Source organism: Mycteria americana, chromosome 1, assembly GCF_035582795.1.
Source record: "Mycteria americana isolate JAX WOST 10 ecotype Jacksonville Zoo and Gardens chromosome 1, USCA_MyAme_1.0, whole genome shotgun sequence".
NCBI lineage: Eukaryota > Metazoa > Chordata > Aves > Ciconiiformes > Ciconiidae > Mycteria > Mycteria americana.
The window spans coordinates 128,471,995-128,499,758 of NC_134365.1; the positions used below are offsets into that span (position 1 = coordinate 128,471,995).

At 35.3% G+C, this 27,764-nt stretch overlaps 1 protein-coding gene across 1 annotated transcript in view; it reads left to right on the top strand.

Moving 5' to 3' along the window:
• Positions 1-212: 212 nt before the first annotated feature.
• Positions 213-27,764, top strand: part of CFAP47 (cilia and flagella associated protein 47) — a 358,571-nt gene continuing 331,019 nt past the window's right edge. The window contains exons 1-18 of the mRNA XM_075491883.1: positions 213-374; positions 3,726-3,877; positions 8,796-8,911; positions 10,590-10,728; positions 12,841-13,069; positions 13,684-13,844; positions 14,723-14,856; positions 15,451-15,686; positions 16,383-16,575; positions 18,698-18,911; positions 19,302-19,454; positions 20,945-21,134; positions 21,239-21,335; positions 22,590-22,806; positions 23,481-23,725; positions 24,744-24,874; positions 25,989-26,111; positions 27,587-27,718. Of these exons, the coding sequence (XP_075347998.1) occupies positions 213-374; positions 3,726-3,877; positions 8,796-8,911; positions 10,590-10,728; positions 12,841-13,069; positions 13,684-13,844; positions 14,723-14,856; positions 15,451-15,686; positions 16,383-16,575; positions 18,698-18,911; positions 19,302-19,454; positions 20,945-21,134; positions 21,239-21,335; positions 22,590-22,806; positions 23,481-23,725; positions 24,744-24,874; positions 25,989-26,111; positions 27,587-27,718 (3,024 nt within the window). The remainder of the gene's footprint in view (positions 375-3,725; positions 3,878-8,795; positions 8,912-10,589; positions 10,729-12,840; positions 13,070-13,683; positions 13,845-14,722; positions 14,857-15,450; positions 15,687-16,382; positions 16,576-18,697; positions 18,912-19,301; positions 19,455-20,944; positions 21,135-21,238; positions 21,336-22,589; positions 22,807-23,480; positions 23,726-24,743; positions 24,875-25,988; positions 26,112-27,586; positions 27,719-27,764) is intronic.

A 27,764-nucleotide genomic window follows, 5' to 3' on the forward strand; every position in this document is an offset into this window, starting at 1 on the left:
CGACATCGCGCGGCCGGTAACGCCCTAACCCCGCCGGCTCCGCTACCCCCGCCGAACGGGCAGCTCACCGCCCCGCCTCTACCCCGTCTCTCCCTTCCGATTGGTGGGTTTGGAAGCGCCGCTCTTTTGCTTCCAATCAGCGTCCTGCGTCCGTTGCTAAGCGATCGTTTCCAGGCCGCGCTGGCTGCCCGGGTGAGGCGGCGGCGGCGTCCATGGCGGGTGGGTGGCGGGACGTGGCCGGGGTGCGCATCGCCCCGGCCGAACTGCACTTCAGAGACGCGGTGCCGGGGGGCCGCTACCGCGCCGCTCTCAGCGTCCAGAACCGGCGGGTGGAGAGCTGTCGCCTCCAGCTGCTGCCGCCGCGCCGGCCCCAGGTGAGGGGTAGCCGGGAGGGAAGCGGCGGGGAGTGTCTGCCACCCTTCCCCTCCCCACACCCCGGGTGGGGGTGGGTAACGTCGTCGAGGCCTGCCTCTCTCTACAAGTCAGCTGTCAGCTCTGTGTACAGTGCCTCGCACCACTCCAGCGTGCGTGAATAACGGTAATGCCTCACCCCACGCCGCCCTGAGTCTCGCAGGTCTGTATCCTTCCCTCCCGGGCTTGTCCTGAGGAACTGGTATGCAGCCTACTTGCCTTGCGCTTGCCAGGCCTTCCTTGAGGTGCAGAACATTGCCCGAGGAAAAGCGTGTCTTGAGGCCCTGCTTTTATTTTCTGCGGTTTTGTGGGGGGACGTCTGCCCACGGGTGTGCCCAGCTAGGGATGTCCTGTGTAAGAGGCTGCTTGGGCAGGTGTAAAGGCTTGTCTGCGTTCCGCTACTGCAAATGGAAAATGCTACCATGGATGCCTGAGCAGCTTATGAGACTGACTGGAATTTGCCAGTGAGTTGGAAATTAATTTAAAATAGTTGAATAATTGGATAAACTGGAAAGAATAAGAGGCAATTCTTAGAGCTGAAGTTGTCTGAATTGCTTCTTGAGTGACAGTTCTGAAGGAGGGAGCAAGTCCTGGTTTATTGTTTTCTTGTAAGAACATGTAGGTGTCATTTCTATGATACTTGAAAAATATTCTCATATAGAGCTTGAAATGAGGCTGCTCATTTGAAACTTGTAAGTCAGAATGAAATGAACTCCAGTCTTCCCAGTTCTATATTTTCCTGAGGTTGTGAGCAATTTGAAGAGAGCTTCCTTTTTTGTTAAATCCATAGTTTCAGTAGAAGTAAATTAGCTTTCTTGTATGTCTTGTTACATCAAGTCCCTTGTTGGTAACAAATCCTGCTTAGCTTTGCTGGCTGGCTTTGCACTCTCCAGAAATTTTATCCCTCAAGAAGCCCATGAGTTCCTTGTTATTTCAGGGAGAGCTATGTAGAAATGGATCACTGCTATGGTGTGAACAACAAATTTGTGAACTGTTCCAGATCAGTTGAAACGCACAACTTTTGAAATTGTTTTTGTTTGGATTTCCATAGGGCTGGTAGCTCTATTACCTCATTTCTGTATTGTATTCTTCTAAGTTTTTTGAGTGGAGTAGTCCATTTGTGGTGCTTGCTTGTGGAGAGTTTTCTCAGAAAAGAGGGTTTTACAATCTTTTCTCGAGATCGTATGATTACTATTAATAGCATCTGATTAGTTCTGGAAAAATCATTGCCTAGCCAGACTTTTTAAAAGTAAATGCATCAATACAATTCTAATCAGTTTAGCCCTTGACTTGTAACCTATATGAGCCGAGCAAAACCCAGCTATGGTTAGTAGTTTTATATTAGTCTTTCATCTAGCTAGTTTATTGTCTGTTAATTACCTCAAAATTAGAATCAAAGGGTTGAACTGGCAATGGGAGTTGAACAGAAGCTGATGTTGCTTTGTGTTTGCAGCAACTTGAACTATGAATAAGTATATTCCAGGGTAGTCATGAAAATGATTGTCAGACAGTTGAAGTATCTCAGATAATTTCAGTATCTGAGTAGGAAGCCTTTCTTTTTGAGGGCAAGAGTGGCCAAGACTGTGTATGCATTTTATCCCCCCCTAAAATTTGCTAATTTGCATGATGTAGAAGGCTTGATTTTTTTTTATTATGCTGTAACTGAAGAATTTTGGAACAAGCTGGAAACTGTTGAGAGTGCTTGATTTGGTAGGGCTGGGCTTATTCTGTTTTGTTAGTTTTCATCAGCCTTATCAATTTTTCATGTCCTCCAGAAGTGGAAAGGTAGAGTCAATTTTAGAAAAGAGAAAAGGATACTCAACCATAATTTATGAGTTTTTAGCTCTGTGAGTATCTCATGCCTTTTGCAGAGTATTTTTTTAATGCTATTGTGCATGAGACGACCAGTTAGGGGACAAGATTCCATTTCATGTGCTCAGTTCCAGAAAGGTCTGTTGTGTTGCCCTTTCTCATTCCCAGACCTTATGCTGCTGTCTGTGATTACATGGCTCTGAAGTGTATGACTGATCTGTAAATTTTCTGAGGCATTATATTAATAGAGTGCAAGAACTGAGAAATAACCTTCCTTGAGCTGTCATAGTGCATGGCCAAAAAAATGCCTTTCAAGGTATTTAGCTCACAAAGCAGTTTTCGATAGGTTTCATTAAAAGTTCTTAGTACCATATATTCATTTTCCCTTGTATAGAATGAATATGCATGGCTGTTTAATTCTGTTCAGAGAAGAGATAAATTTTACACACTCCAAAAATAAAACATGGCTACTCTTTCAAAATCAAGCCCATAATCATGATGCATATTACATAATGAATTTCCTTTAGCTGAGTGTTTATACTGCTAGGAAAATTTTAAAGGAATAGAAAGAGATGCTCAGACAATAGAATCAACAAGTAGTAAATCATATGTTTGCATATTTCAAACATAAATTAGAACAGAAAACTTAAAGAATACTGGGATGACTCTTTCAGAAATAAACATTAACTGGACATATAGAGTAGAAGCCTATTGTGCATAGAATGATGTGAATTGTAAGGAGACTGAAACACCAGAGAAGCTCTAGACCTTGCTGTGAGGCTTTCCTAGGAATGTGGGAACTGCTGGTTTTCCCACTATGTGCTAGTAGGTTACTTGTGTATTCTGTTCAAGGAAAGATATGCAGGGGATGTTGGATATAAGCAGATGCTTACAGACAACAAATAATCCAGAATTAGTTTTTGAGAGAGGAAAAGGTGCTTTCTGTCAGCTGCTTCTGTTTTTTTCTCTTTCATTTGACCCCTAAAATTGGAGGTGCCATGGGCCTTTCAAGCAGATTTTCGATGTACAGGGAGACTTTCTGTTGACGACAGCTGAATGTCGGTCCAACCTAGAGAAAACTCTTATCCTGTCTCCTTTTGTTGCTCCTTTGGACTGAGACTTAATCCTTGCTACTTTCTCAGGTACTGAAGAGATTCTGCACTGAGTAGTAGCTGACTTAATTTTGTGGTGCTTTGGAAGGTTTATTGCAACAGTAGGAAAAGCTAGAGCTCTCTTGGAGAGACTAGAAATGATATTTTGCTGAACCAACTCTTCTATGTAATTTGATGGTTAGTATTCATTCTGTCTTTCTGTTTCACTGTGAAAAGTCTGGACTTCAGTAAATAGGAAGAGAAATTTTATAAAATCCTGCACATTTTAAAGTTGGTTGTGAATTTAAATCAATATGCGTATCTTCTGAAAATGAACCACATGTATATGTGTTTTAATCTAGAAATGTTTAACAATTTAAAAAATATATTTATGTTTTTTTTAAATTGCAGTTTAAATTGATTGTGGAAAATCCAGAAAAACCTGTTGCGTCTGGACTTCAAGTTACAGCTTTTGTGGAATATTATCCTGAGAGTGAAGAAGATCTTCAAGATAGACTACTTCTTTTAATAGAAGATGACATAGTTGATATCCCCGTGCTTGGGTATGATGGTCAAAAGTTCATATGTTGCTGTTACTATTTGCAGTTTAATCTTGTGGAAAGTTTGCTAATACATGTCACATGGCTATGTAATTAATCTGTCAATTGCATTGAAAACAAATAGGAAGTTTCCTTACAAAAGTAAGATTGTTTTTTCTTTTCAGAGCAGCACACAGGTAAGAAGTTAGTTGGGGTGATGCCCCTCTAAGATCCTAGAGGGAGTTTGGGTTTTTGTTTTTGCTTTATTCTAAGCTGGTTGTGACAATGTTGACAATTTCTAATTCTGTATCAACATTAGACAAGTTAATGCCTACTCTTAATGTCTTCCCGCCTTACTGAACCACTTATATAAAAGATTTTATACTAATTGTCCATATTTGCAAAACTGGATTATAGTGAAACATATGTTGCCTAATTCTAAAAATATGGTGTGTGTTTTAGGATAAGGTCACACATTCAAAGATCATTTTCATCAATCTGTGTGTGGTTGTGTGTGCCTATCTACGTGTGTGTATATGGATATATGTCTTGTATATCTTATATATTGGTTGGAAAAAGTAAGATTCCAAATATAGTTTATCAGACTTAGGCTAGGTGTTTATCCAAGGATGAGGGAGAATTGCTCTGGAGTATCTTCCTCTCCTTTGTCTATAAAGAGAAATTAGAGTGACAAACTTCTGTTTACAAGTCCATTGCAAATCATAATTTTAATGAAAATCTTAACATGACAAATTACATGTACAGACAGAAAGGAATTTCCATGGAGATTATTCAGTATATGAGTTGTTTTTAAAAATCAAGCAATCCCACAAACATCTCATGCTAGCCTGAAATGTGTAAGGTTTTGCCTTCAGATAAGCAATACTTACTCCTACATTTCATTTACCTCTTATGTCATGATCTTTTTCACTGAATTGCTTTTCCTCATTTCATCTTAAAAGTTGTTGGATTTTTTTTTTTTATTTTAATGTTGTAGTATTGTTAATGTAGGACACACATAGTTTAGTCTGACATAAGGTTTTCAGGTTGTTGTAAATTTTGTCTCTCTTTAGCAAAAGACTGTCTACAGTTGGAAGACTTGGAAATAATAATTTAAATTAGTTGTTTTTTCTGTGGTGTTTGAAAACTCCTACTCTCTTAGAACCCAGTATTAAACAATGCTATTATAGCTTGCTTTAATAACTTCAGTGAAATTTAAATGGAAAGCCGTAAATGCTTTTCTTTGACTGAAAGACAGGGATGACCTTTTATAATGTAATACAGAACTTAATAATTCAATACGATCATTTTACTATTAAAAATAGCTGTGTCTAAATACGTTCTCCCAACTATATTTCCCTAGAAGAAAAAAGTGATTAGGGAGCAATTTTAAAAATAATTTTTTTTATTTGTCAGATTTTTGTGTTGTTTTAAAACTTTTTGTGTTGTTTTAAAACTTTTTGTGTTGTTTTAAAACTTTTTGTGTTGTTTTAAAACTTTTTGTGTTGTTTTAAAACTTTTTGTGTTGTTTTAAAACTTTTTGTGTTGTTTTAAAACTTTTTGTGTTGTTTTAAAACTTTTTATTAGGGTAGTATTGTGGAAGTAAGACCACTTAGGATGATAATGCTACTGGTGACTCCTTTCTGGAAAGGACTTGTGGTAAATTAAGTATTTCAAATCTTCATGTTTAACTGGCTTTTGCAGGGAAAAAAATTGACAGGCTATAATGATTCTTTTTGTTTGTTTGGAAAAAACAAATATACCTTGTGATTGTTTTTTAGTCAGTGTTTTCCCAAATGTATTTTGTGTCATGCATATCTGCTGTTTATAGATAGATGATACTCAATTATTGCACTGAAGGGTCACTAAATACATTTTTTTTTCTTCCCTGTACAAACATAGTTTAAAATGCATCATTGTTTCTCATCGTTTTGAGGAAATAATGTACGTAGCATAATACTGGTTGAGAAATACTAGTCAAAAGATTTTTTTGATTAAAAATTGCACTGTCACTATGAAATGTCCACAAAAGTGTTTGCTTTAATGGAAGAACCTGAAAATATTTTCAAGGAAATATTTGCAATGTTCTGTTTTTGGGGACAGACACCGGCCCCCTCCTCTGAATTTATTTAATTCTGATGTGTTTTTTTCACTTCCTATTTAAAAGTTTGTGCATTTTTTTACATTTTTAATAATTTATAATATTTCTACTAATGTATCAATAATAATGTAGTAAACACTAATGCTACTTTTCCTAAAATGTCAAGAATTGAAATAAGTGATTTTAAAAATTGTTAAGGCTATACTTAGATTTACCTCCAATTGCTATATATTTTTGTGACACACAAACAAAATTTCTTGTCAATGACAAATTCTGATTTTTGGCTAATTCACATACAGGGTTTATTTTAATTGTCTCTGGTGAATGTCACTCAGATTGTGTACTGGCAGTACCTTTGAAGAGTTGTACATCTGCAAAACAGAATTAAGTTTTAAAGAATGTGACAGCAAGTTCAGAAAATTCATAAGTATAATGTGAGATAATGTGTTACTGTATAAGAAATGTTTGGAAGTTGCTGATATTATTTGGACTAGCCTCTTTAATAGTCTGCTACTTCTCTCTTACCGATTAGCTTATTTGTAGTCTTCTTTCTTTGAAATTGTATTGTTTTTCAGCTTTTACTTCTGTATGGGTTATAGAGTGATATGTACATATATATAATTCAGTATGAATTTGTAGAAATTATGGGTCTGCATATTTTGTCCATAGATTTTTATTGAAAGAAAAGTTCACTGGTGGTCTAGGAAAAAAGCGTGAAAAGATTTAACCTCTTTGCCAACAACTTGTGTGATTCCTTCAATCGCATCTACTGTTCATTTTAAGATAATCTTTAGTCTGGGATGAGATTCACTGAGAGTGTAGGAAAGGTTAGTTTCCCATAGAACATTAAACTGCAGTAACACTCCACTTATTTTTGTAACAAGTTATTTGGTAAAAAATGACATTTTATTTCTATTGTGCTTTAGTGACATTAATATCACACTTGTTTGGTTTGCAAGTGAAATAGCTGTTACCTATTTGCCTGGCTCATGAGACTAGATCCAGTAGTTAGTCATATTGATTTGTGGCTCATGTATTTGATATAAGTTTTGGAGATCAGACAACATTCTGAGCTTAATCTCTACAGCACCATGGATTTATGATGTGCTCAGTAATACAAGAGTAATGATTTAATTATGTAAATATTTGATCGCCATAGAGAATACCTATACTCAAGGTTTATGAAACACAAGGAATGTGTTTCAAACAAGTGAACTGTGGTTGGATTTTCCGTGGTTTTTTTTTGTTTGTTTGGTTGGTTTTTTTAAATGATTAACTGAAATTCTGCATCCAAACTCTTTTTTTGAAATATAATAATTAAGAATTAAGGTTTTTGTTTAAAAAAAATTAAGAAAACATTTGATATTAGGCATTTCCAGGCGTAAATTCCATCTTCATTAAAAACCCAACCAAAACGAAACCAGCAAACCAAACTAAACCAACCAAACAAATCCCACCCTGTATTAAAAAACAAAACCCCAAACCTTTAACTTGACTATCTCCCTTTTTGCACAGGTCTGTATCTATTAGAAAATCTCATTGCACTTACAATTTATGCTTATTCCTGCCTACTTGGGGAGTTATATATTTGGATCTTGAGAGGGGAGATACTTGTCTTTCATTTTTCAAAGCAAGCTTCTTGGAAGAATGTCTGAATACTTGGAACGTGAAGTTTTTACAATCTTTTCAAGTGTAATCTTGATAGCGCTTTCCTGGTTTGTGTCCCCCCCCTTGTTTTGTTGGGTTTTTTTTCCACATCCTGCTGGTCTAGACCATCTCTTTCAAGAATTTACTAAATTTTTTTTTTGCATTACAATAAATTATTGAAGGGACTTAAAAACAGTGTATTAACATTCCCAAGAGCAACTTCTTTTGTTGCATTTCCTGATTAATTCCACCACCGCCCCCCCCCCCCCTCGCTCCCTTCCTTTCCCTCCTCCTCCCCCACTCCATTATGCAATAGATTATATGGGTAGGGTCTACCTAGCTCGGCTGAGGAGATTTATCTTCCTTCTCCATTTAGTCTTCTGTACTGCATGTAATGCAGACCATGAGATGCAATTGTTCCTGCATGTTCCTATTTGTGGTTAAGAGGAGATAGACTGCTGTGCTGATGAAAATTCCAATTGATTTCAAACAAAGTTTTATGTGAGATCAGAGATGTGATTGTATTAGAAATTGGGGCCTTAAAAACACAAGTCTCCTGAAGCGAGTATGATCTTTTCATTACGACTAAGCAGTACCCAATACAGTGATGTCATCATGCTGGCTAAGGCTCTTAAATAAATAATAGAAATAACTTGTGTCATTATCCACTTCTGTCTGTCATAATAACTTTTGCTGAAGCCACATAAAGTAGCCTGAAAAGGCTGAAGCCACATGAAGCCACTATAAAACAAGAAGACTGTAAATTGAAAGTGGCATGCATGTTTTGTCTCTGCTTTTAGTTCAGGCAGCTGATAATGAAATATGGTGAACGTTAACTCTGGTCTTATTTTGGGATGCAACTAACAAGATAGTTTTATTTAAAGTTCTTTGTACTATAATAAAGTATTTAAAATTGAATAGAAATGTATACATTCCATTTCAACTAATTGTTTAAAGCTGTATTGTTTTAAAGTTACAGGAGTTAGTCATTAAAGTAAACAGTTTGATAGCTAGCTAGATCTTTTTTACATCTTCCCTGTGTACGCTATACTGCTGAAGTGAGTTCCATGAACATTGGTAGGGGAACTAGGAGAAAAGAACTGTCTTCCACTGGAGTGCTTAATCAAATTTCTTTAAAAATGCAAAAGTATTTTCAAGTTTTGGGGAAATATAACCATGTCTTTTTCTCTGCAGATTAATTCCGTGCTGTTATCTGGAAATTGAGTCAGAGATTAATTTTGGTGCAGTGATTGCAAACAGTAAAATAATTAGTAAAGAGATTAGCATTGCTAACCATGGATCAGCTTCAGGTAAATATTTAGTATGCATTAAATTATACAAATATTTTCTTGGAAAATGTAATTTTATGCAAGTTAACACTTCAGTGGCCAAGTAGAAACTAACTGAAGTTCTGGGTTATGCAGATCATGAGTATTTAGCTAAAGGTTCTATAAATGGCCCATTGCTTCTCTAGGCAGTACGACATTTCCACTTAGGGAAGAAAAATGAATTTAGAACTTTGCCAAAATTTAGGAGTTCTCTACTTTTGAGTCCCATCTGAAAGACGTAAAAATAACAGTTGCTCATTGGCTTACTATGCCCAGCATAAATAGCAGCAAGTCACATCTGCTCTTCCTTTGCTGTCTTTGTGATTCTGTGATCCCAATAGCTGCCTATTAAGTAAACAACTACAAGCTCCCTGTGCTTTCAGAGCTAAAGTCCTCTAGGATGGGAATTGAACCGTATTTGTTACCGGAAGATAATGAGAGGTCTTTTGTCTTGCTGACATAGTTTTTGAAATCATGCAGCTTTCAAAACATGCACATCCTTCAACTTCTGTGAGGGACCCTTCTAAAGAGTATAAGAAACATGGAGAACGGAGCGTAAGAATGCTTATATGATCCAAGTAACCTATTTGACTGCCTTTTCCACTGAACGAAGCTGTAGACACCGTACTCCAGAAGTAGGGGGGGCAACTATGCTGAGTTTCAAACATCACATTTAAGGCAGTTAATTATTTTTAATTATTAACTTGCTTGTTCCTGGCTTGTACAGCTGGGTATTATATCACAAGGTATCTTTATTTGCATTTTTTGTTTAGGCCAAGGTTGTGTGGATCCCACTTCATAGACTTCCACAAGAAATATTGTACCAACAGAAAATACTTGATTATATAAACACAGAGATGGGTTGCGATATTTAAAAAAAAAAAAAAATCAAATGGCTGTCTAGTTAGAACAGAATTTTATTATTTTTTTTTTTTCCAAAAAGCATTTTTTCTAGGCAGCTCAACTTAAAGATATAGTATGTATTTTGTATAATCAGCTCTTACTTATACATATTAACTTGTTTCTTTGAGGAATGATGATTAGATAAAGAAAATGAGATAACCTACATTACATATGCATCTACAACTAATTTGCATGATGTGAAATTTCTCATGTTGTATAGGAACTGTTTCTAGTTATAAACTCCGTTGCGTGATGCACGCAGGCTGCGTGATGGAGTTTTGCAGGATGGGACACAGGCAGAATTAGAGTGAAAGTGGTGGTTAGTGAAGAGTGTATTGAGGGCAGAGAAAGGAATAGCTGCTGAATCTGTGTTTCTGTAGGCTCTAAATCGTAATACAGCAGGTTGCACTAACAGGCAGCACGTAAACTGTATCAGCAGGAAGTGCTGTATGCTGGCCTGTGACTCAAGGTTTGCATTTCACCTGTCATCCCATGCACAAAATGAGTCTTTTGTTCCTGCTTCTGATCTCGTATCAGAGATTATCTTTTGTCTGAGGTCAAACACTGCATTTTTCCCACAACATTTGAAACAATTTCTTGCTATCTATGATATAATGACAGATAATTAGTGCTGCTGGTTAAATACACATTGGATAACTTTTTCACATTAAAAAAAATATTTTTATAAGCTAGAAACATTCACTGTTCTCTGAATAAACAGAACTCACTGTTCTGTTTATTGTTCTGTTTCTTTTAGGTACATTTAAAATATCATATGATGGGGTTGTCCTGCTTAACATAGAACCTACCAGTGGAGTGGTAGAGCCAAAATCTATGAAGACGGTTAAAGTGGATATCTGCACAGATGTACCCAGAATCATCAAAGAAATGATAAAGTGAGTGTATGACTGAAGAAATCCAGCTCTATAAATTACATCTTTGCCTGTTATTAATTCTAGTCTTTATTATGAATGTTTATCTAATAAAGTTAAGCTCCTAGGTGTCAGTTGCTGTCTTCCATATTTATTATTATTATTAAATAAATTTGGTTATATTATCTCCACAGAACAGTGACACGTAAATTGTGTACCTGGCTGTATTATTAAAGATCTCTCATAAGTCATAATGATATAGGATGTTTGCACGTCTCTCAGTATACAGCTAACCGAGAGCTTCTGTATCTTTCACATTTCTACGCATCCTGTGTTCCTTACTTTTTTTAGCTTCTGTAACTTTGCTATCTTTTTTTTTGGCTCTGTGTGTTTCAGAAGTCTCAGAAACATTATGATGTCCTTTGGTGTATCTTATTTTAAATGGAGGGAGGTATTTGCAACCACTAACTCTTTTAAGAATAGACTATTTTTAAATGCCTACCTTGTATCTCTTCAAATGGTGATTATAGACTTTTTAGGAAGTGCCAGAATTTAGAAGTGGATACCAATCTGGAAAGTCCTTTTCAATCCTGTTTTCTTATAATGTTGGGGTTTTTTTTTGTGTGTGTGTGTGTGTGTTTCCTGTTTTGTTTTTAAATTATTAAGATATATGACTTAAAGTTCAGTTCCTCCTGTTCTTGCTTTTCGTAGCCTGTTGGAAAATGAAATGAAAGGAGAAAAATTGTATTGGAGTGACAGGGAAGACAATTATTTGTATTTTGCCTCACAATTACATCCTCCTTCATATGATATTTTCTTTGGTGACTGAGTTTCAACCTTTTGGTTGCAAAGTGTCATGCTTTCTGCCTTTCCTTTGCTGTCCAGGCTACCGTCACTGTTTTCTTCACCCCATCTTGATTAAACAGCTACTGTATCCTGCAGTGTAGTAGATAGTTTATCTATTAAACTGAAAGAACATAACTACACAGAGCTCAGGTTTCATCCTTAACCCATTCCCTGCCTTAAATTCTACATAATTCTGTCAGTGAATATGGCATTTCTTAGTAGTCATTACTAGATCCTTTAGACTAAATGAAATCTTGAGTTTCCTTGCCAAGCCTCGCACAAATATATAAATACATGTGTATACATGTGTGTATATATGTATTTAAACAAATAGGGTAATATTGAAAGTCTTACAATGGGTATTTGACAGGAATTTGACTTGGAGAAATAGTATAGTTTTGATGAAAACATCCTGGTTATTTCCATTTGTCTTGTCCTCTAAGCATTTTGCTCCTATATACAAACTAAATTCTTTTCAGAGGAATCTACTCTTATATTTTTTTGAGATTTCTTTTCTGTCTTGGAGAATCCTGTAATCATGCTTCAGAAGTTGAAAGACGATATTTAGAGAGTTTGAGATCCTCTCCCAGATCCCTTGTGTAGTTATATATGTGACTATTCAAAACAAAGATTTTTTTTTTTAACATTTTTTTCAGCTCAGAGGGTGTTCAAAAGGATAGTTGATTCTATAAGAACAATAAGTTATATTACTAAATTTGATTCTTTTGTGCAACAAGAGCAAATATGCTTTGTTCCAGGAGAATTCTAATAACAGACTTGTACAAAGTCTATATGGTCCTTTGGTGTTTTGTGGTATCATCAAGATCAAGCATTCAGGCAGGAACAGCAGCAGTTCTTTTATGGTTATTCAGATGAACTTCTAGCTCCAGTTGCCTAAGAGAAAATTACTAAGTATATGCCAAAGTTGATATCTAGATACACTGCTCTTATTTCTGAGAATCTTTGTATCACCTATGGACATCTCTGATCCTTTGAGATGTCACTCCCATTGTTTCAAACATTAAAAAAGGGGAAAAACACAAACAGCTCCCCAAAACTCCACTATGTAATGTGTGGTTCTTCCTGGTTGGTAATATTCCTGCTAGGTATCACATTGTCAAGTACACTCTCTTCCCCTCGCCCCCGCCCCCCTTAGTTTATCTATAGAAAGCCAGTGATTTAAATGCTCTGATTTGGTTCAGTTTTGCATAGGTTCTAATATAAACAAAACTGATTATTTCTAACACTTTTCTACATTACCTATTGCTCGCTTGCTACTCTTACTGACAGAGTGGAGTTGGAAGGTCATGGCTGCACTGAAGTATGGATCAAAGCTGTTGTGGTTGAACAAGTTCTTAAAGTTCTAGGAGTGTCTTGTGGAAATATATTGGAATGCATTAACTTTGGACCAGTTTACTTCGGATCTTCAAAGACTGAACAAATATCTCTATACAATGAAAGTCCTGAGTGTATGGACTGGGTAGCAGTACTGGAAGACAATGCCATTGGAGGAGAGATGGTAAGAAACTGTTCTGGTTTTTATTTTAGTTAAAAACTTGTTTTCATTTCTGCTTTTGCATTTTTTGTTTCTCAACATTCATCTTCTAGTAGTGTTTACTATGTCATACTATTTCCTGATCAATAGGCTTTCTGAAACTTCCGTCCAGTCAACAAACTTTTTACTATAATTTGACCTTGGAATTAAGTTGTTCACAGATTTCTGTTTCACTATGTGACATTTTAATCTGAACAATATTAAGTATGTTCCCTGGGTGTGGGGTTTTTTTTTTGTTTTGTTGGGTTTTTTGGGCGGTTTTGCTTGACCTACTGGATTTCTTATCATTTAGTAGGAGTTATCAAAATATATTTTGGTATTCTAAGATGTTAAGCATCTCTGGTTTCACAAATCATCTGAATGAGCATCATCTTTAAAAAAGGGAATTCAAAACATTGACATGAAATTGATGTTTAAAAATTGGTTAATTAGCCATGTGATATGTAACTATGTCAGTGCTATTACTTAGGTTATGTCTTTCTACTTGTGAAAGATGTGAAAATTTATGTGTAGGAAAAAAAAATCCAAACGCAAAAGGGGAACCAGAACAGGCTGAACTATTCTATATTATTTTTTAGGGGACAGATCTTCAGAAGAGTGCAGATGCTGTTTTACAAGACTTAAGCCTCAAAAATAGAACAAGAGATGTAGATGTTTCCACCTTGATCTTGTGTATTCCCAATCAAGGAACCTTGCTACCTTATGCGACATCTTTGATTACATTGTGCTTTAGTCCAAAGTGAGTGAGTGGTCCAAATTAGACACACACATACACACAAAAGTTGATTGGTCTAAACTATTCTGTAAAGAGCTGTGTTAGAGAAAATACTTCCAAGTTAATGTGTCTGCAAATTTTTTTCTGAATGACTTCTTATATATTTATGTGTGTTAAAAGAAATTGCTTGGCATGATACTACAAATGAGAAAGCAAAGTCTGAAGTGATTATCTGGGAGATGTTTTATAATACATTAAGGATGTATTTGAACCAAGAATTGGTTAAGCTTGTTTTGCAAGAACAAGAATTTTATTAAATTTTGCCAAGGGAACTAATTGCAGCTCCCATTAAATGTGTTGAACCTCTAAAGATTGTTGAGAGAGTTCCACAAGGGTCAAATTAAGTGCCTTTTTAATGACTGCAGATTTATTTCATAAAGATATACTTTATGTGCAGCATTGTGAAAGAATATATATTTTTATCACCAAGAGACTGAAACATTTTGGAGAGCTTTCAGTCCATTCAAAAAAAAAAGTAAGCATAAAGGAATGTTTCTTCTTCAGATAAGGAAAGGAAAAGAAAATGCACTCTTGCCATTTTCCCTTACTTGAACTCCAATTATACGTGATTATTATGGATGTAATATTAGTTTAGAAAACTGTTGTAGACCGGAAAAGATATCAAATGACTAGTATAATAAGCATAAAAATATTGTTGAGCTTAAATTTGTTACTGTTCCATTTTCTCAAAAGGACGTATAAAGATCATTTGTTGAAGCTGTAACCAACAGCAAAGAAGCCAGACTGGATGATGAAAAATAAGCCTTGATTTTTTTGTGGGTTGGGGTTTGGTGGTTTGGTTTTTTTCCCCATCTTGTAATTAGAGATTGTGACTCTTACAGAAAATTTAAAAGGGACTTTAGAGTGAATGACTCATCACCGAAACAAGATTACGTACTGTTTCTGAGATTTGAAGCTGTTGGGAATAAAGATGGCTGGCTGCAGGCCCTCAGTGATGGTGCCACAGCAATCACAAGTACGTTATCAGAAATATATAGTCACCATCAGAAATGTATATATGGATGATAAAACTGTATCTTGATTTTTTTTTTTTCAATTTCTTCATCTTCTTAGCAGTTTTATGGGAAACCTGTGTTTTATTTTATTTATAGCAATAGAAATCAATTATTGTAACTTACATCTTTAATGCTTTAGCACCAAAAACTCTCTGAACAGTGAGTAGAAAGAAGGAGGGAATCATGCATGTCATGAATACAGCTGCTGGTGGTGAACACCTAGAACTTAATTATAAATGTAAATATTTGGAGGACATAAAAAAACCCCCAGCCATTTGCAAGTCACCAGCACTTTGGTAATACCAGTTTTGTGCATTTTCAAGTGAATATTTGATCACCCTCAAATTCCTTAATGAGGGAATATGTTATCTAACTGCCATTATAAGTAAGCATGTCCGTGTTAAGTTTATAGAAAATTGCATTATAAGTCATATTGTATTATGATGTTATTTTGTTTTTGTAACCATACAACCACAGTATGACTTTTCTGTTTGTAAGGTAATAGGTGTGTGAGGTTTTTTTGTTTGTTTGTTTTTTGTGTTTGTCTAATGCAGTGAATCGTCCTCGTCACATGGAGTTAGCTTTGACAGGTTCTGGGCTTCCTGTCATGTTAACTTTTAATCCAGGACCAGTTATAAAGTTTATGGACTGTTTCCTGGGTGAACAAACACAAGTTCTATGCACACTCAAAAATGAATCTGAGTCCCTTCCGGTAACATTCAGTTTCCGCAAGACTGCTCACTTTAATATTTCTCCTGAAAAAGGAAAAATTAAAAAAAAATCTGCAAAGGTAATTACTTCTTTCTCTTAGATTATGTGGATATGCAGATTACTTTACAGTGGTCAGTGGTGGACTTTCTTGAAAGTAAACCAGAACAATTTCATTTCAGTAGCCATGACGTTTAACATCAGCCAAATATATAACTTTTTTCTCCTTACGTAAAGTCTCGTAATGCTCTTTCCTGTACTCCAGGAAACAACAAATGTTATTTTAAATTTGGAAAAAATAATTGTAGTACTAAAGAAACTTTACCCAGGTTTTTCCTGGCTTTAAATTTTTTGTATTTACTGACTTGAGACTATTGATTTATACTCAAACCTTTGCAGGATCCTTTTCATTTCTTTCAGTAAATCGCAAATACTCAAGTAACAGAACATACCTTTTAATGGGAGAAACTTTGCCAAATTTAAGTGAAATATGGAGAGGTTTATAATTTCACAAACCTGTAACTCAGGGCACAAGAGAGAACAATTTGTCCCAGAAATGAGCAAGTGAGACTTTGTGGTGTTCTAATGTGTAGCAGTCTTATATTTCCTTATATTGCTAATTTATGTGTGGCTGTTGGGATGTTCTAAAAGCCCAGTTTTGAACACCTATCCTAGAAGTAAGTGTAGAGAGAAGTGACTCAATTAAACAGAGAATTACACAAAACTTTTCTCTTTGCTTTTCTGCCTCATATGTCTTATAACGACTTTTCTTTTCCAGGATGTGATATTTTCATTTTCTCCACATCAAATAGGAACATTTAAAGTGAAGCAAGTTGTTGATATCATTGGTACAGGACTAGAGAAAAGTAATTTACAAGTTTCGAAGACAAAATCCTTTCACCAGATATATTTGAGCTTTATTGGTGTGTGCAAATCTAAACGAAAAAATATTGTATTCAAAATTAATCCTGGTAAGATAAATGATAAGATAAAAGATAAATGACAAGTGATAAACTGTTTTAAAAGTACATTTTTAACATTTTAAAAGAGAATTTTCTACTATTTTTAATTTGTTTTAAAAAAAGAATATGTGTTTGGGAGTTGAGGGAATGCTCATTTGTATGACATATACCCATGAGAGTATAAAACAATGGCTAAAATAATGGTAAGCCCCCTCATATTTTAACAAAAAATGAACTATTAAAGCATAAATTTTCATCTTATGATTATTTAACTTTTATAAATCAGAAAATAAAGGCTTCAGTTTTTGGCAGTGATGCCATTGCACAGTGCTAGTATGTTTCAGTTGTAAGTAGAGAGATGGGTAAAGCACAGAAAGAAGTTAGGAAAGATAACAGGGTATTCTTTATTGATTGCAAGTTACTACTGCCAGATGAATTTGCCAGTTAATACAGCCTGCTGCCTCTCCCATGTCCATTGACTCTTCTCATCCTGTGAAGCCTATGCCAGCATAAAGAATCTTTCAGGATATGCAATAATTAGTCTCTAATTTGTTCCTCATGTTCCTAACATGTCCCATGAACAACCACTTTACGGTAGATTTGAGTAAGCCTGTCACTGGATTTTAAAACCAGTCATAGGAAATGCAGCTTTTTCTAGCACCAACTATGCTGTAGCATCTGCAGGTAGTGCTAGTGCAACTGGACTGTCCTGTACAGTGGTGCATCTGCTTTCTGTGTGTAGATAAGGAGGGGAGCTTGAATACTCCTTAACTGACTGTTGCCCACTTGAAGATGCACTCACTTATGAAAAACAGGAAGGTAATACCTGTTTTTTTCAGAGACACCATTGTGGGGAAGTAAAAAGAAGTAGTAATTGGAAAGTCAGGATAAAATGCTGTTCTTTCTACAAATATCAGAATGGTTGATAAGCCACTGGATGTTCCTGTTACTTTCAGGAAGATATTTCAAGTCCATGGCAATCAAGAATTGATGAGAAACTAAAGCTTTGCAATTTCTGGGTTTTATTGTTGAAATCCAGAACTCCTGCAGTTTTCCTGCTTCAAAAACACAATTAAAATATGTTTCTGTGGATCAAAGATTTAGTATAGTATTCAGGTTTTGTCAGCTTTTTTAAATGCGCTTGTCTACCATTTGCTCTGTTAATGTCCCCACTCTGCTCCTATTTGCAGATTTATAACGAGGTTATGAGGGATATCTGTATTCTGTAGGCTACTGATATTTGTGTTTTGCTTTCAGGCTTCGTTGAAGTGTGGAGGGAAAGTGAGTTTTTTCAGATCCTTATATAGATGGGTTCTATATCTTCCTGCTCTCTTCTCTCCGTCTCTGTGGATGAGTGCATGTACTTGTCTCTCTCTATTCAGTGGAGAGAGGAAGAGACTGGAATGAAGCTTCTTGCAAACTGTGCCTCCCTGGGCAGTGGAAGTTGTAATCACTCCTATAGTTTGGAGGATTGAAAGTAGGGTTTGTTTTTTTTTTGGTAGCCCTTTGAGAGTAAAGTAAGGCTAAGTGGGTAAAACCAGTATGCTTAGTTTAATGTATCAGTTTTGTTGCATGTGAGGGAGGAAGGGGCAGTTGAAGAATGGATTTACTTATTTATAGTGCTGTTTTAAACGTGTATCTTTATGTAGGAGAGGTGGGCAAACACATGGCCTGGTTTCTGTCATAATTTTTCTCTTTAACTAAAGTATATGTGCTTTTCTGAAACTAGAGTGAAAAAGATCTGAGCTCTCTTTTTAGTTGTGGTAGCCTGGGAGTTTTTTGTCAAAAATCATGCCTGTGTTTGCAGCCTTTAAGACAAGCTTTAGGACACTGCACTCTTTAGAACACTCTGAGTGTTCGGTCATGTGCACGTGCAAGACAAAGTGTCACAGCTGGACCTAGTAGTAGTGGCTTGGGCTCTAGTATCTGTGATCTAGGCCAGGGAAGGCGGTTGCCTGTTAGTATGGTCTGAATACCTTCTTCCATCTTGTCTGAGGAAAACATAATGGGATGAGTGACTGACTGTTGGGCTGCTGGGTGCACCAGTATAAATTAAGAAATATTTTTCTAATACTTTGAATTTTGTTTAGAAAGTATAAGTGTATGTAACATGTTTTATTTGAATTTTAAGGTATAACACCAATGATTTCCAATGCAACTGGACAGTTTGTAGTTGATGGCACAGGACAGTGCACTGATACAGCACCTGTGGCAATACTTAAATCAACCCAAACACAGATTCATACTCACTGGATAAACAGGAGTTGTAAGGGTGATGCATTTATAGCTTTTCCTAATGACCGTGCGGCCAGCATTAGGCCTAGTGAGCGGAATAAAAAGTACAGGTAAAAATTATGCAAATATAATATTTAAAACGACACATTTTTATATGCTGTATAGTAGATCAAGATTGGTTACTCATATGACAGTTTACTTTTTTTTTACCCGAGGCTGAAAGTTCATTAAAATTCATTGCGTTCTACTTAACCTTGAGCCTCTTGCACATAAATTTCTTGAGTTGCTTTTCTTATGTGAAACTACAAATGTAGGTATTACAGTTTCCATATTTCATTTTTATGGTTGCCTTTACAAAGTCAAATATTAATAATCAGCTGTGATAAAAAGAATGTTTGCAATGAAATATGTGTGTAGCAAAATCAATATGTTTTCTTTCTAACAAGACCCAGAATCATTTTACACACGTAGTGAAACTACAATTCTCTTTAAATATTTAGAACTATTTTCACAAAGACTGAGAGATATAATTATATAGATCCAGAGTTTTCTCATACTGACTGTGAACGACTGTCAAAAGAAGCACATAAGGAATACTATGCAGACTTCATTTCCAGTTTAAGACAGCGTCGTTTACAGAAGGATGCCGCTAGGTAAGACTTTGTTTAAAGGATAAATAAAGGCTTTAGGCTCATATGAAAAATATGTGTATATACGTGCAGAATTAACTTAGTGACACCAATCATATACCTAAATTTGTCCCATGCTGAAATGCTTATGGTCTTGGGACCTTCATTTATCATGCATTCAAACCCCGTTTTGTTCAAATGTTTGTTTAGATACTTAGAGATCACTTCCTGGATAAAATGTAGGGACAGAAGCATGGAACTTTAAGTAAGATGCCAAGTTTTAAGAAGAGTTGTTTATGGCTAATAGGAAAAACATAACGTGTATTGAGTTGAATTTTCTTTTCTTTTTATATAATAAATTGTACATATTTCCGACTAGTATATCTAGCTCACCCAAAGTGATGGATTCAGTATGTAAATCATATCATAATTTGTGGAATGAAGCAGATAAGATTAAAGAATTGTATTGGTCTTCTAGCCTTATCTTATAGTAAATTCTCACTTCATGAATTTGTGTATGTGGTTGGTATGCTGTGGAGCAAAATCATGGAAAAGCAGAACTGAGAGCTCTGCTACTTTTAAAATTTTTATTTAACAAACAAACCAATCCTCCCACCCCCCCACCCCCGCCTGTAAAGCCTCTAAAGCAAGAGAAAGTAATACTGTAAGAGTGTTAAGTTTGTTAAGTTTGCAAGACCCGTTATTTAAAAATTAATAATGCCAGTGGATTATTCTTGTAATCTCAATTTACCTTGCTCTGTGTATATACATCATGATTCAGACAAGGCCTGCAGAGCTAGATTTATTTTATTTTTATGCATGCTCGTGATGTATGGTTTTCTTGAAAAGAACTGGTGGTGTGTAGTGGGTGAACTGTTGTTTATATGACCATAATGTGTATATTCAAGGTATATTGCATAAGGGGCAAGAACAGAAAGGAAAATTTCACAGTTATCAGATGAATTTCGGTGTAACTATCAAACATAGTAAAATAATTTTTCTGAATACTTGATATGAAACATCTGTGTAAGATCTCTGGAAGTTTCAAATCTCTTGGTTGCAGGTGAAATTGATTGATTGGAGTTGAACTTTGACCAAGAAAAGTTAATTGCTCTGAAAATTAGGCTATAAGTGGTCCAGTTCAGACATATACAATTAAAGGATCCTTGTAATCTTGGCACTTGCTAACTTTTAAGTGCTTACTTTACAATTTAATTGCTCTTTAAGAGGTATTTTAGACATGATATAATATTTATATTTTGTTAGCCATGATGCTTGCAACCTATTCAGCTAAGCAATTGCCACAGATGTGCAACAGATGTTAATCCTTGCCTAAACAATACAATAAAAGACTTTTCAAGGCATTTTCTGTACTTGAGGTTTTTTTAATAATTGAATATTCCTACTTAAAGTATTATTTGTTATGTTTAAAAATCTTAAATAGTTTAATGTGTAGAACATGGAATGCTCAAACTTCTAGATTTCCATATTCTTTTTTTTTCCCTCCTCTATAGGCAGTTTTATATTTATAATAATTCTGTGAACATAGGCCTTAAACCAGCTGAAGGGCTTATGTCACCAAAGATCTCAATCACAGATTTTCACGAGGAGAAACTACAGTTCAAAACGCTTCCTTTAAATGAGAATTGCCCATTAACTAGTCGAAAATTGGCAGCAATTGGTTCTAAATCTTCAATCAAAGAAGTAAGTTAAATGCTTGAGTGGCACTGTAAGCATAATGTGTTTACTGTATAAAAAGCATAAGAATTTTGATCCTGCTCTCAGAAGATGTCATGTGCTTATCACAGATTTGGAGTGGGCTTAGTGCTATGCCATCTTCTACCCAAGAGAAGGAAGATTGTAGTCTAACTTTGACACCCAAGCAGCTCCATCAAATACTCATTGGTAAGATTTTTTAATTTGGTTACTAGATGCATATAGTTGTTATAAAAGCACTTATTTATAGTAACACAATTTATGTGCATAATTGTTCACCTTAAAAAGAAAATAGCTTAATTTGCTGGCAGCTTGATGTCTACAGTAGTGTTTAACTCAAGCTTTGTGCTCCTCAGAAAATACTGAGATATGATTAGGTATGAACATGTAAAAGGAGACCTTCCTTTAAATACTGCTCATACATAACATGCTCTGCCTGTTACAGAGAAATCAATACAGCATATTATGAGGGTTGTTCATACTCTTATGTCTTGTAATTGGATAGTATCAGGACCAGCATTAATATCAGCAAGATTCATGGGAGTGTTCAGAATATTTCTGGGAATTAACAGTGAACAGTGATACCCCAAAAAAGTAAAACTTCTTCAGGATCCTCCTTCAAAATACTTTCAGTGGAATGCTCTGCAATGGGGAGTAACACCCTCTAAAGTCTGTGAGGGACTCATCTATTAACAACACTTGATACTAAAACTGGTCTATTTTAAGCTCAATTTTTCTTCAGTAAAATTATTTAGCAGCAAAGTGAAAACTTTCAGTACCTTCTGGGCTTTTTTTGTTTTCGACGGAGCCAGAACTTGAATAGTGTAGCTGTATATACTGATACACTCGGGGAAAGGTAGAATAAGATAAACATATTGATACAAAAAGTACTTAGAGTTTTGTAAGATGTTTGATTAGTGCCATAAGCACTACAGTTTGCAGACCAGCATAAAAACTGGTGATAGCAGTAAATAAAGTAGTGAGATAATTCTGTCACCATCAAATTACATACTTTATTAAACCCAATGGTCATATATCGGGGAGCAAACAAACAGGTTAAGTATATAAACTCTCAGTGAATTGCTGGTTGCCTAGCCATTTAAATATCTGATTAATAAAAAGAAGTATGTATGATTATTAATAATGCCTTTATTAAGTAGCACATTGCTTTTCCTATTTTAATAGCTGGCTAACACAGACAGAATTAAGAAGTAAATGTTGGTGCTGGATTTTGAGTGGTACTACTGAAAACATTCACAGAACATGCATGGTATTTACTTCCAAATTTTAGTGTGAATTTGTTCTGCTATAGGATTGTTCTAGCTGACTAATTCTGTAATTTAAGCAACTCAAATATTTTGATTGTAATGTTTTAGTAGTTATGTTTCCTTACTTTAGCTTTTACTTTTTAATGTTGAAGATCTTATTTCTTATATATTCCAGGTCCTTCTACTATGGATTTTGGTGATGTTTGTGTGTATTCTACAACAGCCAGAAAACTACACGTCATCAATAACTTGTTAGTTCATATATGGATACAAATTGAGATTGAAACTGATGAATTACAGCAGACGAGTCCATTGTCTCAGGTGGTGCCTCCTCTTACAAAGACTCATATTCCAATTGTATTCGAGACAAACACTCTTGGAATGTTTAAAAGGTAAGGCTGCTTATATTTGTCTTGATTTACATATTTTCTTTGCAGTGGTAGAATCAAAAAAATCATGTGACTGGTTTAAACTCAGTATAATTACTATAACTGTTAATGGTGTACACTCATTTGTGGTGATATTGCAAAAATTAATGCAGTTTTATGTTGCAAAATTTTGCTAACACAGTAATGTTTCTTAGGATTTAAAAAAAACCCAACAAACTGTCCTGTCAAAAGCCCGTATAGCCACGGATATATCAGGGAAAAAGTTTGCCCTTACAGTGTATTTGTTAGGAGAAATTTTATGGGAAATACTGTGCTCTTTCCAACATAGTGTTGCATCACTGCATGTATGCTCAGATCTTTCGATGCACCTCATGGGTAGATGTATAGGCAAACTGTTTTCTAGCCGCCTGGTATGGAGATGGAACTCTTACTTTACTAATGCTGTTAAAACGACTGTATGAGGTTGATCATCCTTTGGGATGATCTTCACTTTTGACATGATTTAAAGTATGCAAAACAATTACAAATTGCTTTCTCTTGTCAGTCTTAGCTGTGTGTTCACACTCAATTGTTTTGTTAAGTGTTTTGCTAGTGATTATATTTCACATAAATTTTACTCTGACTACAACATAATAAATACATAAAAATATTGAGAAATACATATTTTTATGTTACAGATCTTTCACTTACACAATAAACAACCAACACCTTGGGCATGTGCTGGTAGTTGCAAAAGCAGTGTCTGTTGAACTTGAGCTGTCTGCAAGGGAACTGATTTTAAATCCTATTCCTGGCTACCTAGCAGAGACAGAATTTAGAGCAACTGTCAGGGTATACAATCCCAGAAACCATCCTGCTGAGTTTACTTGGAAACCTGTAATTACAGATAGAGGAACTGCATTTTCTATACAGCCAGCCAAAGGTATACTATGCAAGTAAAGTGTGTGTGCATGTATCTTAAATGTCAATAACGTTGAGTAAGACAAACATTCAGCTGATGCTATAAACGGTATTTTTTAGATTTGGGTCAGTACCAGTGTATCCCAAAAGCCGTATCAGATCGGAGTGTTAATACCATAGCAGCACTCCCTGTATAAGCCCTACCCTGAGTGTGTACTCCGTCCAGTTTGTTGTTTCTATGTCCAGCCAGCAGTGCTTACGTAACCATTTTTCTCAGCACAGATTGCTGATATTTCAAAAGTGAGGCAGCTATTTAATGAGAGCTAGCAATATCATACAGCTCATCAGGATAGGAAATTTTCCAAAAGCACTGTATGAATGAAGCTGCTAAGAAGTTGATATACACAGTCTAAGTGACACAAATGGAATTCAATCTGGGATTAGTTTCCACTTGCATTATGGATCAGTATTTGTTAAAAGTGTGTGAGACATTAGCTTTTACCTTCTTTCCTTTGAAAGACAGAGTTCTGCAGGAGTATGTTGGAGCTCCATGATTAAAGAACTAACTGCTAACTGCATTGGCATTACACAGTTCAAACAAGATTTAGCTGGATCAGGAGCTGCTTGTGCTCTGATTCTTGAGGAAAGATATTTCTGCTGATATGAATTCAGACTCAGTTGCAAGCAAGAAAATGTATATGGTGTTTCCCAAAGTTGTTATTCTACAAGAGGGATAGTCTGTTCTTTTATTTTTTTATATGTTGACTATTTGAGTAATTAATGGCTAAAAAATACCAGTGAACTTTAAGTGTGTTTTACTGCAGGATACTAATAAAAAGATTATGCAATTGTCATGAGAATTCAGAAACTAATTTTACTTAATTCAGCATACTGTTCAATGCCTTTGAAATGTAGGCTTAGTCTTCAGTAATAGAAGGTCATTTCAGTTTAATGTTCTTATGTTATTTCTAATTATACAATGTAATTTGATAATTGTACATGTGTATGCTATAACATGTAAATTATGCAAATTTATTTAGGCTTTGTGGAGGCCTATAGAGATCTGGAGTGTGAAGTTGTTTGGCATCCAGGGTTCAACTCTCCAGAAGCAGGGGAATTCAACTTGTGTGTGCGTAAAGGAAACACAATTAAGTTGAAATGTTTTGCAAAGGTAACAATTCATAGAACAGATTTAGAGAAGCAACAAGTGTGGTTTTTTTTTTTAAACAAGTAACTTCTTAAATATATTTCTTTTATCATGTATTCAAAAAATTATTTTAACTTCATATGGCTTCTATTTGACATGTTTAACAAAAGAATATTGCTCCAAAGACATGACGGAAAAGGCAAGACAAAGACAATGTGCCTTTTTCTTGGTGTCGATGATATACTGCCTTTGGCCCCACAACTTAGTGGTCCTTATATATTAAGTGGTAATTGTTCTTCTTGGCTCACTTGGTTTAGCCAAACAAAGGTTGAGAGGTGGTGTGATAGTTCTTTAGATATATATTAAAGGGATAAAAATGAAGGCTTGTGTGGCAAGGTATGTTTCAGAGCTTCAGGGTAACAACAGGCTGTAACATAATTTTGTATTGTTATTTGAAGATGGTATTTGATAATTTGAAAAGCAATGTTCTGGATAGTCTTCTAAACAGTGAAATTCATCTTAGGTTAATGATTTGTTATCTTATATTACACGCCACGGAGTGTGAAGGAGACAGACTTTTTTTTTTTTTTTACTGTATTCTATTGGCTGCATGCTCTAGAACTTCGATTTTGGGAGCCAAGAAAACTTTTCCCTTCGTTTTGATGTGCCTGCTTTCTCTTTTATTTTTTTCCCCAGTAGCTTTTTTTCTTTTCTTCCTCTTCTTTTGAAGTGCTGGAAATTGTCATATGTAAACCAGGATGTGTGTGAATTCGAATATTAGCATTTCTGCTGCTGTTAAAAACTCTGAAGTGTCTTGTCCTGATCACACATTTAGGATTAAAAAAAATCATGGAGCTTGTGCTGTTAAATTAAATTTAATTAAAATATTTTTATTTGTCTTGAAATTAGCTCAGAAATATCTCTGGGGTTGTGTCTGTTCACTTTGAATCTAGATAAGTTCAATACATTGAATAAATCTTGTCTCACATTTAAACTGTGTTTGTCTGTTTGAATACTTCTAATTTATGCATTTCCACAAGTATATTAGCTCATTATGTAATGAAAAGAAAATTAGGCTGAATTATTTATTTGTACTTAGTAATATGTTATTTAGTTTGCTTGTTTTCTTTTTTTATAGCTTGGTACTACTAAAGTTCAGTTTATGGAGCAAAGGATACCCTTCAGTCATAGTCCAATGGGTTTATCTACTTGTAAGACAGCCATTCTTCAAAACATAGGATACAATCATGCGTACTTCCAAGTAAGCTAAAATTATTTTTAGCATATTTAATTTCTTGGGGTGGGGAGGAAGAAGGGAGTTTGTTTTATCAGATCATGTTACAGTTTTGTGTTCTCAGTTATTAGATACACATCTGCTTTAAGTTTTTGTCTGGTTTTCTGAAGAAACAAGATTTATATGACTAGGAATTCTGTCCCTCTGTCAAATTTGGATTGATGGATAGATGGACTGACAGACAAGCAAAGTAGTAATGGTCTAAAAGATTCTGGAAGTTTCATGAGAACGAGTGGTGAGAGTAGAACTCCATACTGGTGTACCCTATGAAAAAGCAGTTACAGCTTGGATGTTTTTATATTTTGAGAGACAGAACAAACTGGCTAGTTGTCCTATTCATACTGGCTGCCCAGTCAGTGCATGCATAGATCCAGATTGGTCCTAGCAAATGTGATTACTTTGCTAGACTAACATCTGAGAGGAAGATAGGCTGTATTATGAATTGGATAAGGGATGAGGTGTATGCCAGAGTGGGTGAAGACATAATACACCAGTTAGTAGGAAACGTAACCTAATTAGTTCTCCTGATCACAGAATAATTTGCTGTATTTATTTAGTGAAGCACAATAATTTTCATTAAAATCCCAGAATTTTTGTTACTACATTATTATGGTACTAAGAAACTTGATTAATTTATTTTGATTTGTACCATATTTCTCTGTGTATCAACTGAGCATTGTAATAACAAGGATTATTACTATACTCTTGGAGGATGGGCCTGAAAAAATAAAATCAGCATCGTCAATAAGACAAACAAAGATACCCAGCCTTTTAGGCCTCCACAATTACTCTTAAGCCAAGAGATGATGGTTGGTCTTGGTCATTATCCCTTGTGTAACTATACTTTAAAATGTTATCTGTTTGGAGTGCATTAGAAGAGAATTCTATTTTGTCCTTACTAATTGTGGGTAAACTGAATATTTATTCCTAGTATTATTATTGAACTTTAAAGTATTGGATTCTCGTGTCCCGTCTTCTTACTGTGAATGTCAAAAAAGAAGTGATGAATTGATGAAGTGATGAAATGAAGTGATGAATCTGTCACTGAAAAAATGCTTTGTAAAATATTTCTGGAGACTTGCTAGATAGAAAGTCTTTATTTTAATAACTTCATGAAAACAATCTGAAAACCAGAATGTGAAATTTGCAACTGGTGTGCAAAAATTACTTCATAGTAGAAACTGACAGTCATCATGTTTAGGAATCTGTTACTTTATTTTGTTTACCTGTATTTTTGCTCCAAACTTCTAAGTCCACGTTAGCATTATATATTATGAAGGTTCTCCTTGTAAGAATGTAAAATCTTCATGATAGAGATATTGGTATTTTTTAAAAAAAAACAAAACACCAAAAAACAAAAAAAAACCCAAAAAACCCCACAAAAGCCCCCCAAAACCCCCACCTTTTTCAGTATCATTAATGTTTCATGTTTGTGTTTGAAGGTTCTTGATTCAAACCCACTGCCTGGAATGATGATCACCCCTTCTGAAGGGGTGGTACCTGTGGGAGGCCATGCTGATCTCAAAATCTGTTTCATTCCGAATGCAAAAATGAGTTTTGATACAAGAGTAGAGGTATTCAAAACTGGAAGAACTTGTCTTTTGAGTGTTATGTTGTGTG